This window comes from Dreissena polymorpha, chromosome 12, assembly GCF_020536995.1.
Source record: "Dreissena polymorpha isolate Duluth1 chromosome 12, UMN_Dpol_1.0, whole genome shotgun sequence".
NCBI lineage: Eukaryota > Metazoa > Mollusca > Bivalvia > Myida > Dreissenidae > Dreissena > Dreissena polymorpha.
Genome location: NC_068366.1, coordinates 38,367,926 through 38,384,125, shown reverse-complemented (window position 1 = coordinate 38,384,125; position 16,200 = coordinate 38,367,926). Strand labels below are relative to the sequence as shown.

At 34.8% G+C, this 16,200-nt stretch overlaps 1 protein-coding gene across 1 annotated transcript in view; it reads right to left on the bottom strand.

Annotated features, from left to right (window-relative positions):
• Nucleotides 1-5,021: 5,021 nt before the first annotated feature.
• The window catches only part of LOC127852898 (inner centromere protein-like), a 49,194-nt gene continuing 38,015 nt past the window's right edge, over nt 5,022-16,200 (bottom strand). The window contains exons 14-19 of the mRNA XM_052386932.1: nt 14,468-14,543; nt 12,427-12,632; nt 9,992-10,100; nt 8,100-8,323; nt 6,499-6,629; nt 5,022-5,884 (exon numbers count right to left, since the gene is read on the bottom strand). Of these exons, the coding sequence (XP_052242892.1) occupies nt 5,691-5,884; nt 6,499-6,629; nt 8,100-8,323; nt 9,992-10,100; nt 12,427-12,632; nt 14,468-14,543 (940 nt within the window). The 3' untranslated portion in view covers nt 5,022-5,690. The remainder of the gene's footprint in view (nt 5,885-6,498; nt 6,630-8,099; nt 8,324-9,991; nt 10,101-12,426; nt 12,633-14,467; nt 14,544-16,200) is intronic.

Sequence of the window (16,200 nt, the reverse complement as noted above, 5' to 3'; positions counted from 1 at the left end):
TTTGTATATGCACTTGCACTAAATGGCGGACGACATTCATCGTCAACATTGGGCGTAATTTGGTTTAAAAAAAAAGAAATCGTAATAATACTGGATTATCGGGTAATGGATATTATTGGAACATGCAAAGATCTATCAATATAATATGTTTTTACATTGTACAGTATACTAAAAATGTGAAAATCTTAAAATTCGCTATTCTTTTTAGACCTCATTTTAACTTTTTATGCTCTGAGAATAGCAGTATTTTGTCCCTAAAATGTCTATAATTCGTTTTCGGTCGGAGGGCTTCGCCCACCTGACCTCCCTACCAGGGCCTTGCCCTGGACCTACAAGGGGGCCTAGGTGGCCCCCTTGACACCCGGCCGAATCGGTTACTTTTCCAAAAAAATCCTTTGTTTACAATCATAATGACAACCCTGCTAATGAAGCCACTGCAGTATAAACGCCTGTCAAAATGCTGCTCCGTGTAAAATCCATTCGAACCGGGAGCTTTCAATTATAATTTTCGTAAAGTATACCAGTAATAGTTTTTAGTCGAATAAGCGGCATTTTGGTCGGTAAGATAATAATTAAAAATATTCCGGGAATAAGGTCATTTCTCATGTACGTATAAATATTACATTTGTTATGTTAAGTCCTGAAATGACTTTCTGGAGAACTCAATTTATAGTATCAGTAATTTAGGCATAATAAATTCGAACTTTGTGTCGGTTTTGATGATTAATTTAGTAAAATGTTTGTAGGGTAACGTCTTTGCATCTAAAAATGAAAATTATATGAAAATATACTACATGTTAAGTCTAAATTATGTTTGTGTAAAATAACACGTACATTTTAATGGTGCTTAATAAAATACAGACAAGAATGATATGTAACTTATTCATACTTACATCCCTCAAATTTTTTATTCTTGTGGAGGCTGTTTGATCGGCCACACGTTTTCCTGTAAAAAGTATTAAACACTGAAAGGCATGCGTAATTTTTATATGAAAGGGAGCGGCATCCAAAAGTTCTGTTTGGTTTAGGTTGATTATAGCTGATAAGTTTCGTCCTAGTTAATAAGTATCCTGTCCACATACTTCTATCACGTAAAAATTTAAACCTAAAAAAGCATTCAAAGACATTACGTTTTTCGGCTGAAACCGGGAACCCTTTGTGATCATCTCAAAAGCGGGACCCCTTTAGATCGTAAAACCTTTTAAGTTCGTACTATTTGAAAAATGATTCGTACACATCTGCACTTTACCAAACACAGTAAGAAACATTCAAAGAATAGTCGTTTATGGATTTTAAATACAAATACTTCTCTGTTCGTATGCAGAAGAGTTATTTCACAAGTGAAACCCATCAAAGATCATAAATAACATGACGAGCAGCTCCCGCTAAGAAATTTGTTACCTGGTAATGTCGAGATTTAGAGCGAATTTTACTACGAACTAAACGCTAATCACTTTCTTGCTGATATGGCTGGAAACAGAGCGGCATTTAATAATTAAATACAAGTAATAAAGGGTATAAAACGGCGAAAAATACCTGTTTCGGCATTGACGTCGCCATCTTGATTGCCTTTAGATCATCACGTGATTACCTCCTCTGGCGTAACTCGATGAAATAAAAACATTTGAGAAGTAATTGATAATAAAGAACGCTTCTTGGTGGTAACCGTTCAACACATTGTCTTCATTCTATCAGGAAACGACGTCAAGGCGTCAAGCTCATGGAAGGAGCTTTGGGGTAAAATATTCGTAAACACCAGCTTAAAACAATCAAAAGTGAATTCAAATTTATAGAAACAACGGCGTTTTCAACTCTTCGAGTTACTTGTGGTTGCTATACATAATACGACAGAAAAGCAAACTCAATTGTAAAAAGTTATAGGATATGTATCAAATTACCAAAATTGTTATAAGATATGTTTACAACTACTCGTTTACTAGCATGTGAGATCATTTAAATTGAAACAAAAAATCGCGATTTTATGGAACAGCTCTGTTACATTTGTAGAATTAAAACTCCCATCAGAAGCGGTTTCAAGTTATTTAATATTTCATCATATCGTTTTATTGTCACATTAATTGCTAACTAAGACCCGCATTCACAAACCCATTTTAGAGTTAAGAATAAAGAAAATACTTAAAGCCAACAAAAATACGTCCAGCTTTTGAATACATGTATAGACAGTCTACTGCTGGTGATAATGTTCTATCAAAACGTTTTGGATAAAGAATGATGTAGATAAGTGTTGGTTAATACCAAGTTTGACTTAAAATTTTAGCAATTCTTGAATATTCCAATCTTAAAAATATTCTTTATTATAACACTTAAGTCTGTCTTAGTATTTTTTGGTGAGTACGGGCCCTGGACCCATTTTCCCCAACTAATACTTAAGACTCAAGTCTAAAAACAAGCGATGTGTTTGTGAAACACTATGTCCCCATATATTTGACCTTGAAGGATGACCTTGACCTTTCACCACTCACAATGTGCAGCTCCATGAGATACACATGCATGTCAAATAATTTAGCTGCTATCTTCAAGACTGCAAAAGTGTACATTAAATTAGTGATTTTGACCCATATATTTGACCTATGACCTTGACATTTCACCACTCAAAATGTGCAGCTCTATAAGATACACATGCATGCCAAATATGAAGTTGCTATGATCAATATTGCAAAAGTTATTGCAAATGTTAGTTTGCACAAACAAACACACAAACCAACCAACAGACAGGGCAAAAACAATATATGTCCCCCACTATAGTGGTGGGGGACATAATAAAGAATATTCAGAAAACTGTTATACACTAAAATTACTTTTGAGTCAAGTCTAGCATGGCAATAAAATCTATAATTATACGAGTCTTCAAAATAATATGTTATTGATAGTTGTACCATTTTAGCCTGTATTATAATAACTCAGAGCTAAATTTAACGAATCTAAGACTATGCTTTATTCTTAAGTTTAATAATGGGTTGGTGAATAGGGGACAGGATCCCAAATATCAAATTATTCAATGACAGTCGCAATAATCATGAATGAACAACGTGAAATAATTGCTTGAAATCGCGAATTATGGGCTAAAATCAACCCCTGGCATGTTTGACATGCATCATGAAATGGGGAAATATCTAAGTTCTAACCTAAACAGCAGATATTCATTTTTTTGTTTTTTTATTGGAAAAAACAACAACAAAAGCCTTAATGGTAAACAAGAACGGATCTCACATTTCGAACATTTTATTATCATTCAAAAAGAGTACATGTATCTAGTCAATGTTAGTTATATTTAAGCAACAATAGAACAGGCATATTATTGTTTACAGATAGAGACTTAGAAAATACAAGTGCTGATGGAGTAAAACAACATTCACAGTAATTAACAAACATGTTTTTAATTATGTATAATATATTACACATTTTTTTAATTATTATATAAAGAATATGTATTATTTTCAAAATAAAATTTAACTGACGCTCAATTGAAATTATTATCATTAATTAATAAACGCTTAACAATTTACTCTTTATAAACATAAATCTACTTATTTATGAAACACTAGCTCTAGTAATTTTAGATACTTATAAAGTGAACTTAAAGCATTTGTAGTCTCATAATAAAAATAAATCTCAGTAAAACTGCATTTAGGAATCCATCACTTGATACATGTAATCACTGCTTAAATAGTTACAGCTTTACTTATATATTGATATGTAAATAAAGATAGTAAAATCTTTTATATAAGCAAATACCTTCCATTGCTGCAGCTACAGTCGCCTTTAGCTACAGCTGAGATGGCATCCACTTGAAATTGTGACCACTAGGTCCGGTAACTACGCTATTTAATTGGCCACTAAAACATTTGGAAACTAACCTAAATTATGGACCCTACGCGTTTATATACGCAAACAAGCATGACTTTTTTAAATATGATGTTTAATACATTGTACCTGCAGACAATGAGACTGACCAACTTAGCTTAAACACTATTTGTATGATGAAGAGGACCAAAATGTCAGCTCTTGTGCTGAATTGCACACACACAAATAAGAAGTTTACAAATGTACATTTTGTGATTATGATAAGTAACTTTAGTTGATCAGAATCATCCTCTAGAAAAACCTTGACTTTGTGTTAACCATACATATGAAAAAGGAAAATAGAGGAAACTTCAGAGACCAGATTGCTTTTCTGCAAAACATATAAGAATCATTTTAGGAAATTTCAAGAGCTCAACATAAATGACTGGACTTCTAATCTTGAATATAAAATACAATACAAAATTAAGGTAGAACTTATAACTCTCGTCACATTCCATCACGTTCAGAGAGTTGTGGATTTTATTGTACACACATTTATGACTAACATTTAATAAAATAAAAGTGAAACAATTGCAAATTAAATACAATATGTCAAATGTGAGAGTGAAAAATAAGATAATAAAAGGTCTTCAGTAAAAAATGATTCATCAGTAAGCCCATCAAAATAAAAAGGTTGAATACCTGAACATAGAAAATTATTAAGTTAATCAAAGCAATTATGCATAACGAGGTGCAGATTATACTTGCAGAATACAACTGCGATAACGGCAACCAACAGTTTACTTTAAATCCTGTATGTTTATTTACATTTTCAAGTATATTCTACACAGATAATTAACATGAAACTGTTTATGATTAAGAGACACGCTCCTGTACACATCTAGCTTGTTTTTTTAAACAACATTATTTTACAAACACATAATTTTCTTTCCATTAAAAATATATAAATTACAATTTTAAAACAATTGTCTTAAAAATTATGAACACGATGTCTTACGTTCACAGTCAGAATAATGACAATATTCACATCTTTATAATTTACACCCACGTTTACAATTGGCACACACTTGATTATATAACACATTCCATCACAAACAATCTGCTTCTAAAACAGAACATAAACAAAAATTTGAGAATTACAAAGCATAAACCAACAGAACATAATTTTACTCCTAAATGAATGGGTACATAACAGAACATAATTTTACTCCTAAATGAATGGGTACAGAGTAGAATATAGACAAGAAATACCAAACATAATTTATAACATTAGTTTCAACATACACACGCAAAACATTTTGCTTTGTATTTAGTCCCTCCTTATGATGTCCGTCTCTGTACTTATATTGTGTATACTGTTTACACTGGTAATCCATGTTTTCTCTGTTCCTTTATTCATATTTTTTCTTAATACAAATACTCCCTTAAACACTTTTTTTTTTAAACACTCACAGTTCTATGACGAGATCGGTCTGTTTTAGATAAGTCCCCTTTCACCAGAAACCGTCTTCAATGGTTTTCTCTGTTTCATAATGTTCAGCAAGATAAAAAACTTTCAAGTGAGATCTGAAGTCTAAGAAAGTCTCTCTTCCACACATTCTTGGAGCAATAGTCTGTCTCTCATGAGCGCAGCATGGCCTGAGTTATTTTGTGATGTAACCCATACTAGTAATCTTCATATGACAAACACAAAATCTAGCAATCCGCTACATGCATACTCCCTCAATTGTGGTTGACTCAATTTTCTGAACAAAACGCATTCGTCCATCAATTAGCCAACGAAACACATCACAACAAACAAGATCACAGCCTTTCTTGACAAGATGGTTCTTTTACAGCAAATAAAAAACTATCAAAACCAGCTTTTATTTTCTTCCGAGTAGCCCGGGTTTCATAACAGGTGTGTCCCAGTGGGCAGAGCTTGTCCTCTTGTTGAAGCGGGCCCGCTTCTTCTGGAAGAGTGCATTGAGGTCGGGCGCCTCGATGGACCCAAACAGTCCGTTGAGGGATCCGGGCGGATTGTAGAACTGCTTGATCAGCTGGGCCTTCAAGGCGGAGCCTGTGTAAAAAGGGGAAAGAAAGTAAGTAGATTTCATGGGCACAGTGGTTCAAAACTTAAACAATTGCTTAACCCTTTCAATCTCAGAAGCAAAGTGAAAATGGCTATATGCAAACAGCATAAAAACAGAACAGCCTGCGAGTAACTTGCAGTCTGTTCAGGTTTTATGCTGTTTGCTTCTCATCAGAATCTAAGGGTTGGAAATAAAGCCTTTAAAATTTGAATCTAGTAAGAAAGGTCTTTAAATAAATTTATCTTTCTTGACTTAAAATGCGTTAAAATACGTATCTAAGTGGTAATGGGTTAAAGCTTACCATGGTTCAATGTTTGACATATATGGCTTTGATAGTCGTTGGTAAATCTATCATTGTTGCAAATCAGCACAAAGAGTTCATTAGATATGCAGATTTTTTATTTTCATAAAAACAAAAACATTTAAGTAATAAATGAAATTTACGTCAAAACAACCTTTAACATGAAGAATTTTCTCTACTTTTAAAATTTTGAACAACTATTAAGAACACAACTTACTACCATATTAAATAATATCAAAGGAATTAGCAAATTCAATGCAAGATTTTTTTAAACAAATACACAGTCTTTAAGGCTCTCACCTTGTGCCCAGTCTGGGATCTTTTTCCTGGGAGCATCCTCATCATCGGTCTCATCGCCAGAGTTGAGGTCGTCTATGCAGTAGTTCTCAGTCGTGGAAGCTTGGGGTTGGCGCTTGGGCGTCATCTCATACCTTGAACAAGCAGAGAAAATATGAGTCAATTATTGGGAAAACTGGACTAAATGCGATAAGTGTCCTCCCAGATTACTTTAAATTGATGCTCTTGTCTTTATGAGTAAACAAAAAGTGATCAAGAAAAGTGGGATAGGTTTGCTCCACAAACTTTAAACATTTTATTCCACTGACAAACAAAAGGCTCAGTTCAAAGGCACATCACTTAGGAATGTTGTGATCAAACGGCATGAACAAAGTATCTGGCGCATCTACACATAACAGGTTTTTTTTTGGCCCGATTTTATAGCCGAAATTCGGCTATGTTCCCAATCCCAAAAAGTATACTTTTTTCCCAAAATGTGGCAAAAAATTCCCAATTTAAAAAAAAAAAATAAAAAAATATTTTTTTTTTTTTTATTTTTTTTTAGAAAGAAGTCTAATGCCTATTTTATCTCAATTTCAATTCAATTACATCTAACAAAGTATTATATGATTTTGTTCTTTTAATTTGAATGATTATAAAGAGTTATATCAAATTTAGTATTTCCCTAATCAGTGGACTTTTCATGTGGAAAAAAAGGCTAATGAATTTATTTTCCCAATTTCATGAAAATGCCGATAAAATTCCCAATTCCAAAGCCATGGGCTATCTTCCCAAAAAGTGGGAAAAAAAAAACTGCATAATGGTGATTTAGTATTTTTTCACTTTAATTGCTTGAAAAAGGGGAAGAAGTTTGTACCACAACTTGTAAAAGTATAAATATAAAGTTAATTTTGATCAACCACATTTTATAACATTTCATTCATGTTTATAAAAAAAAATTGCATTCCATTTTCAACTTTTTCTACAAAGTTTGTTTTTAAATCAACAAAATGATCTTGGCTTGTTTCAGAACTATAGTCTTCAACACTGAAACACAGCTAAACTATCTCAGACTATTGGCCAAGGCAATATTGGGATCAATAAAAATATGACCAGGTTTTATCTGACATACAAAAGTAAAAGTAACAAAGAATTTTTCATTAACTTGTGTTTGTTTTGTTCATGATAATGGACAAACAACAAATTTTTTGTTGTGCAATTCATAACATTACATGGCTTGTACTGTAAAAGGCGAAATGCAATGATCTAAAAATCGGCTGATTATTTTTCAAATCTGTTTATCGTTTCAATTGTTTTTTTTTAAAGAGTTTGTTGTGCATGGAAATTTCTTTGCACTTAATTGGGATTTTTTCTTTATATTTCGCTTTAGGAAGGGTCAAAAGATCTGGAACCGTGAGAGCTGTCGAAACAAGTTGGGGTCATGTTGGTAAACAAGTATGCAAAATATGAAAGCAATATGTCAAGGGACAAAGAAAATATTTGGGGTAGTACGAAAACTTTAATATTTGCACGCTAATGCAGACGCCGGGGTGAGTAGAATAGCTCCACTATATATATTTTATATATAATAGTAGAGCTAAAAATGTGTTATTAGTGGCACTTACGAGTCGTTCTGCGTGCCCTCCTTGTTCACAGTGGCCTCTTCCACAGAGTGGGTCCTGTTCAGGTTGGGTTGAGGGATCCTGGTGACGGCAGTATCAGGTTTGCCCGGGGGCGGGGCCTGCTGAACCACCTGACTGTTGTGTTTCTCCACCAATTTCTTCACCTCCAGGTCACGCTTCCTCTGCTCCTCTCGTGCCGCCTCCTCCTCGGCAAGCTTTTGACGCTCCTGGGAGATCAAGAGTTTAAAAAATCAAGTGCTTGTCACAGTGGTGCCAATTCCTGCCGACATGTGTTTGCTTGTATGACAACATTTGTTTTAGAGAGTAGAATATTTGTAAAACACATAAAGGGAGATAATTAAAAAACTATGGCTGAAACAGTTATGGTTCATGTTCACTGCACTTCTCCTAGTTGCCATCTGTTTATATTTCTAGTTTAAAGTAAATCCCTTCAGTAGATTTAGAGTTATGCTCTGAACAAACTTTGTAATTAAACAAGAGGGCCTGAAAGGCCCAAAGTCGCTTACCTGAGATAACAAGATATTATTGGGACAAATCTTCGGACAAAGTTTCACGAACATCGGAAAATAAATGTGGCCTCTAGAGTGTTAACAAGGTTTTATTATAGCCATATAAGGAAAAATGCCCCGCCCCCTGGCAGCCATGTTTTTCAACCAACCGGCATCATTTTAAAACTCATCCAAGATATTATCGGGATGAATCTTCTGACCAAGTTTCATGAAGATTAGACAATAAATGTGGCCTCTAGAGTGTTAACAAGGTTTTACTATAGCCATATATAGCCAAATAAGGAAAAATGCTTGATAGAGTTGTCTGCTCTTGTTTATAGGTTGGGGTGATGTTGGTAAACAAGTATGCAAAATATGAAAGCAATATGTCAAGGGACAATGAAAATAAATGGGGTAGTACGAAAACTTTAACATTTGCTGCAAATTCTAAGTGGAAAAGGGGCCATAATTATGACAAAATGCTTGATAGAGTTGTCTGCTCTTGTTTATAGGTTGGGGTCATCTTGGTAAACAAGTATGCAAAATATGAAAGCAATATGTCAAGGGACAAAGAAAATATTTGGGGCAGTACGAAAACTTTAGCATTTGCATGCTTACGCTAACGCAGACGCAGGGGTGAGTAGGATAGCTCCACTATATATATTTCATATAAAATAGTAGAGCTAAAAAGTATGGTAGAATGAGTTATGGTTTTTTGTCACTGCACTTCTCCTAGTTGCCATCTGTTTATATTTCAAGTTTCGAGTAAATCCCTTCAGTAGATTTAGAGTTATGCCCCGGACAAAAATTTACTTTACAGTTATATAAAAGGGGAGATAATTCAAAAACTATGGTAGATATAGTTATGGTTCTTGGTCACTGCACTTCTCCAAGTTGCCATCTGTTTATATTCTAAGTTTAAAGTAAATCCATTGAATAGCTATGGAGATATGCTCTGGACAAAGTTTCGGACGGACCCACAGACGGACAGACAGGACCAATTACTATATCCCCTCCGAATTTTTTTCGACGGGGATGATAAAAATGCCTGCTGCAAATGATTTTTTTGTTAAAAGCTTGATTGCACCACAACCCTAATGCTAATTGTGGAGCTCTCGAGTTTGTTTTCAAGGTAGAACCAGTACTTGAGTGTCTTTCGGGGAATATCTTAAGAAGCTTCCCAAAGTGGGAACCCAAACATGGACCAACTACTTGCTTGGTGGACAACATATATATTCTGTCATCGTACGAATACGCTAATAATTTATATATCTATATGTATTGAATATGCTTATAATATATATCTCTATAAGTAATGAATATGCTAATAATTTATATCTTTATGTGTATTGAGTGAGAGTTTCTTAAACAAAGTTTACCACCTACCTGTTCCTTGACCCTTTCCATCTCTTTCTTCAATGCCAGTTCTTTTTCTCGCTTCTTTTCTAGTTCTATTCTCTCCTTCTCAGCCTTTTCAGCTGCCAGCTGGCGATCTCTGTTCAAAACATCCATATGTTCAGGTACAATATACATGCATGTAGATCTTTGAATTTCAATGTTTTACAAAAGAAAATCAGGAAATCTACCAAACTTACAATAGTGGATGCAATTTGTTAGAATGTTATTACAAGAGAGTGCATATTTTAACAAACATTTATATAAAGTTCATCATTAAACTAAAGCCACATTTCTGTAACCTGCACCTTTAATTAAACAAGAGCACCGCCTTGCGGGTGCAGACCGCTCATCTATTTTCTTTTTAAAGGTGAAGGGACTCTCATTTTCAATCACAAAGGAGGGAGGGGTGGAGTGAAGAGCGGTGCATTGTGTGGGGGTGTGGACATTTATTACATTTTCTTCCAAAAATGCGAAAAAAAGGATAAAAAAAATCGGGGGGGGGGGGGGGGGGGGGGGGGGGGGGGTTGGGATTCTTGGGTGCGATGGTTGGACGGTATTTCAAACATAAAATAATAAAAATAAATATTTGTGTTTTTTAACCGTTTCATAAAAAAAATTGGGGGGGGGGGGGGGTGAGGTGGGGGGGTATAGTGTGAGGGTGTGGTGGTAATTTGTGAGATGATCTTAAAAAAAAAAAAAAAATAGGGGGGGGGGGGGTTGGGGGGGGGGCACGGGCGATGGTTTGGGTGGAGTCTATTGTGGTATGTCAGGTAAGAGTAGTTTTGTCAAAGTATCAATCAAATCAAATCATAAATAAAGAAGTTATGGCAATTTTAGAGAAATTTAATAATTTGACCTTGAGAGTCAAGGTCATTCAAAGGTCAAGGTAAAATTCAACTTGCCAGGTACAGTAACCTCATGATAGCATGAAAGTATTTGAAGTTTGAAAGCAATAGCCTTGATACTTAAGAAGTAAAGTGGATCGAAACACAAAATTTAACCATATATTCAAAGTTACTAAGTCAAAAAAGGGCCATAATTCCGTAAAAATGACATCCAGAGTTATGCAACTTGTCCTTTTACTGTACCCTTATGATAGTTTGCGAGTGTTCCATGTATGAAAGCAATATCTATGATACTTTAGGGGTAAAGTGGACCAAAACACAAAACTTAACCAAACTTTCAATTTTCTAAGTATAAAGGGCCCATAATTCCGTCCAAATGCCAGTCAGATTTACATAACTTTGCCTGCACAGTCCCCTTACGGTAGTTAGTAAGTGTTGCAAGTTTGAAAGCAATAGCTTTGATACTTAAGGAATAAAATGGACCTTAACACAAAACTTAACCAAAATTTTCAATTTTCTAAGTATAAAAAGGGCACATAATTCTGTCAAAATGCATGCCAGAGTTATCTTACTTTGCCTGCCCAGTCCCCTCATGATAGTAAGTAAGTGTACCAAGTTTGAATGCAATAGCATTGATACTTTCTGAAAAAAGTGGACCTAAACGCAAAACTTAACCAAAATTTTCAATTTTCTTAGTATAAAAAGGGCACACAATTCAGTCAAAATGCACGCCAGTGTTATCTAACTTTGCCTGCCCAGTCCCCTCATGATAGTAAGTAAGTGTACCAAGTTTGAATGCAATAGCATTGATACTTTCTGAGAAAAGTGGACCTAAACGCAAAACTTAACCGGACGCCGACGCCAAGGTGATGACAATAGCTCATAATTTTTTTTCAAAAAATAGATGAGCTAAAAAAGAAATATAAATTAATTCACAACAAATCTCAATCCCTGTAAATTGAACAAGAGATGTGTTCATCAGAAACACTATGCCCCCTATTGCGCCGCTTTGAAGTAAAATTGCAATATATCATTTGGAAGGTTTAGAAATTATCTCCCTTTTAAGCTTATAACTTCCCTTGGATTGTATTTTTTGACTTTTGATCTTGAAGAATGACATTGACCTTGACCTTTCACCACTCAAAAGGTGCAGCTTCGTGAGATATGCATGCATCCCAAATATCAAGTTGCTTAAGTCTTCAAAATTGCAAAAGTTATGGCCAATGTTAAAGTTTTTGGACGGACAGACAGACTGACTGACTGACGGACAGTTCAACTGCTATATGCCACCCTACCAGGGGCCTAAAAACATGAAAAATAGGATTGGTAACAAAAACCAAAATCAATATTTAAATGTTGACCTTTCTATCAATAAAAATATCAAATATATTCTTCTTATTTTTTTTATTATGTTTTAGCACTAAAAAATGCTTAAGCACTGAAAAGAACTACATTAACAATATCATTAATTGCCATTTCGGGAATTCCAATTAATGCAAAACACTGCAACGCATAGACCATTAACAACTCTCAAATAGGTTGTCAATTTATAATCCATCACTCCTCCTCATACCCTACCTCTCCTCTTTCTTCTTCTGCCACTCCTTTTTCTTCTCCTGTTCCAGCCTCAGCAGCCTCTCTCGCTCCTTCTCCCGCTCACGTTCCACCTCGGCCAGCCTCTCGGCAGCACGCCTCTTCTCCTCCTCAATCTTCTGCTGCCGCTCCTGCTCCTCGTGTTCCCGTTTCCGTGCCAACAGCTCCTCCTGGAACCGCTCATTCTCCAGCTGGAAAAATTACAAAATTGCAAATGATATTGCTGGGATGAGCTTTTGGTGACACTAAAACTTTTTACCCAACATATTTCAAACTGTTTGTAGTCCATTAGAAAATCTCATTAAAGACTTTTAAATGGATTGCAGTTTTTAAGGCTTCATTTCCAACCCACAGATACTGATGAGCAGCAAACAGCATTAAACCTGAACATACTGCGAGTCACTCACAGGCTGTTCTGGTTTCATGCTGGTTGCATATAGCCATTTCATTTTTCTCCTGCCTCTCGTGTTCCCGTATCCCTGCCAACAGCTCTTCATGAAACCGCTTATTCTCCAGCTGGAGACAACAGAAATTGTAAATGATAACTACAGCAATGTGCTTTTCATAACACAGGATCATACTAGTGTAATATTCGCTATGTATTGCCAGGCCTTTTCCTGGCGTTCCTACAGGTCTATTAAACAGACCAATTCCAAATGCAAAAAGGGTCCCATTTTGATTTTTTTGTTAATGTAAGTGTCTTATGACTATTATATCTAAATTATATTTCATTTATATATATATTTCATTTATATCTAAGTATAAAACTATAATTTATATGATGTTTCCTTAAAATTTGCATTATAATAAATAGAGGATATTTGTTGGATTCGGTGGAATACAGATTTTATTTCACGAGTGATCATAGAAAACAATATTTTCACGAGTGGCACAGCCATGAGTGAAAAAATATATTTTCTATAATCACGAGTGAAATAAAATCAATATTCCATCGAATCCCACAAATTTTCTTTTTATTTTATGCTTTTTTCACTGTTTATTTCTATGCAAATGAGTTTAACTGGATAATTTCGCTGGAATTATGACGTCATTACGTCGAAAATTTGACGTCATTTCACAGTAAAACAGTGACAAATACCAATATTTTTCACTGTTATTTTTCACTGTTTAAAACAGTGGAATACTAGTTTTATTTCACTGATATTTCTCTATTAACCACCGGAAAGCATAAAATAAAGAGTTATATTAAATTAGTTTTTGTCAAAATCAGTGGAAATTTTACTGATGAAACAAGCAATGTGTTTGTCAGAAACACAATGCCCCCTAATGCGCTGCTTTTTGTGTGGACCTTTGTTGACCTTGAAGGATGACCTTGACCTTTCACCACTCAAAATGTGCAGCTCCATGAGATACACATGCATGCCAAATATCAAGTTGCAATGTTCAATATTTCCAAAGTTATTGCAAAACTTTACTATATTAAAGTGTTAAATTTTTGACCTTTGACCTTGAAAGATGACCTTGACCTTTCACCACTTAAAATTGTACAGCTCCATGAGATACACATGCATACCAAATATCAAGTTGCTATGTTCAATATTTCAAAAGTTATTGCAAAACTTTACTGTAAGGTTAAAGTTTTGGGACAGAATGACAGACAGAAAGACAGACAGGCCAAAAATAATATACCCCTGATCGTTTGATCAAGGGGCATAAAAAACTCCCAACAAACAAACGCAGTTTCCCCAAATAGCCAGGAAAAGGCTGATTGCTCATGATTGAGAATCCAAAAGGTGTAGATATTATAACACTGATTATGCCACCAACCTGTAGATATTATAACACTGATTATGCCACCAACCTGTAGATATTATAACACTGATTATGCCACCAACCTGTAGATATTATAACACTGATTATGCCACCAACCTGTAGATATTATAACACTGATTATGCCACCAACCTGTAGATATTATAACACTGATTATGCCACCAACCTGTAGATATTATAACACTGATTATGCCACCAACCTGTAGATATTATAACACTGATTATGCCACCAACCTGTTCTTGTACTTTCTTCTGCCGTTCTGCCTCCTCCTGCTTCCTTCTCTCCTCTGCCTCCTCTATCTTTTGTAACCTTCAACAAGAAATATAAACTTTGTTCTCAATGTACGCCTTTCCTGCAAGGGTTATGCAGTCTAGGTATATAATGTACATCTGAATTAATTTGTTGTATGAATGAAAAAGATTGAACAATGCCTAACTAATTCCTCAATACCCAACCAGACTTTTTTCTGTCTATTTTGGGAAAAAGTATCTAGCAAAATTGGGATTTTTTGAGTCGAGAAATTTTCCTAATTGGGAAGAATTTTCATCGGCAAAAGCATTATTTGGGAAATTATTTACCTGATTTTTTCTTATTAAATCTAATGTTTTCATACATGCCCAAAAATGCTAAGAAAGTATTTAACCTTTTTTTTTTACCATGCAACAGTCATTGTCCACTGTTTACGTTAGTATGTGTAAACAACATAAAAAATAACACAGACTTTGTTATGCTTGAAGTTCACATACAATACATAGCTCGATATGTCATTAAGGATTTTTTTATGAATATTCACAGTCGAAGGACCTGCATTCAACATATTTTTATTCAAAATTCAAGATGCCAAATGTATGAAGGCAACCATTTATTTATTTTTTGAAACACAAAAGTAAAGCGGATCGTCATTCATGTACAGTATTGACATGTTAAGAAGCTACAAAGTATAGTGACTCTGAATCTGGTAGTGGCGAATGTTCATCACTTGCTTGCTCAGAAACCCCTTCTGGGGAACACAAACTGGCATTCTGACTTGGACTACTGGGAATGTTAATGGGCGAGTCAGATTCTGGGTTAGTTGCAAACCCATAAAAGAACAGAGCATTCAAAAAGAACTAGATAATAGATTCTGGGTTAACCGTAGACTGACTGGATGTAGTATTTCCCCACAAAAACATTCAGTTTTTGTGTGCCTTTAGGGTCAATTTATCGTATTTTACTTCGATAGTACTTTAAAATTATGCGACTTTTTTTTACAATGGGTCCGATTTCCGTAATTGTGTACTGAAATTTATTGTTTCGAACCACAGTAACATTAAAAGTGAAACTAAACCACATTTATTTACCTCAGACCATTGATATCGATTCTCAACCAATTTACAATAATTAATGCTTACACACGGTTATTACTTGTTGTATACAGACCTGATAATTCTGAATAATCCGGCACTTCAATATTTAAAAGCTAATTCTGACCGAAAATGACCGTAAATGTGTCTTAAGAAATGCATAGACACAAGCATCCGCCATTTTGTCTAAAGTGTCAAGATCGCAAATTTGCATTATGGAACACTCGATACGGTGACGTTCATTGCGGAATTCCAATTGGCACACTAAAACATGAGGCCCGATTATTTAAAACACGGTTCCTACCGGGAAACGCATATTTCGGCTTTGATTATTTCGGTCAGAAATAGGGAATGTTTTTTTTGATAATTGTGAAAAAACATCCATATTTGGCATTGGGAATGGGTCCGATTATCGGACCCGTGAGAAAGGCAGAAAAAGGCCTGCCAACATACCACTTAAACATTTACTTATACTTTGATTTTGTTCTCAAAGGAATACACACTTAAAAAGAAAATCCTCTAGAACTTATTGAAACAAGAGCTATGCATAGCGGGTGCAAACGCTCGGCAGGTGTAGTTTTGGAATAAATGAAAGCTTGTCAGAAGAATATTAGAGGTCACAG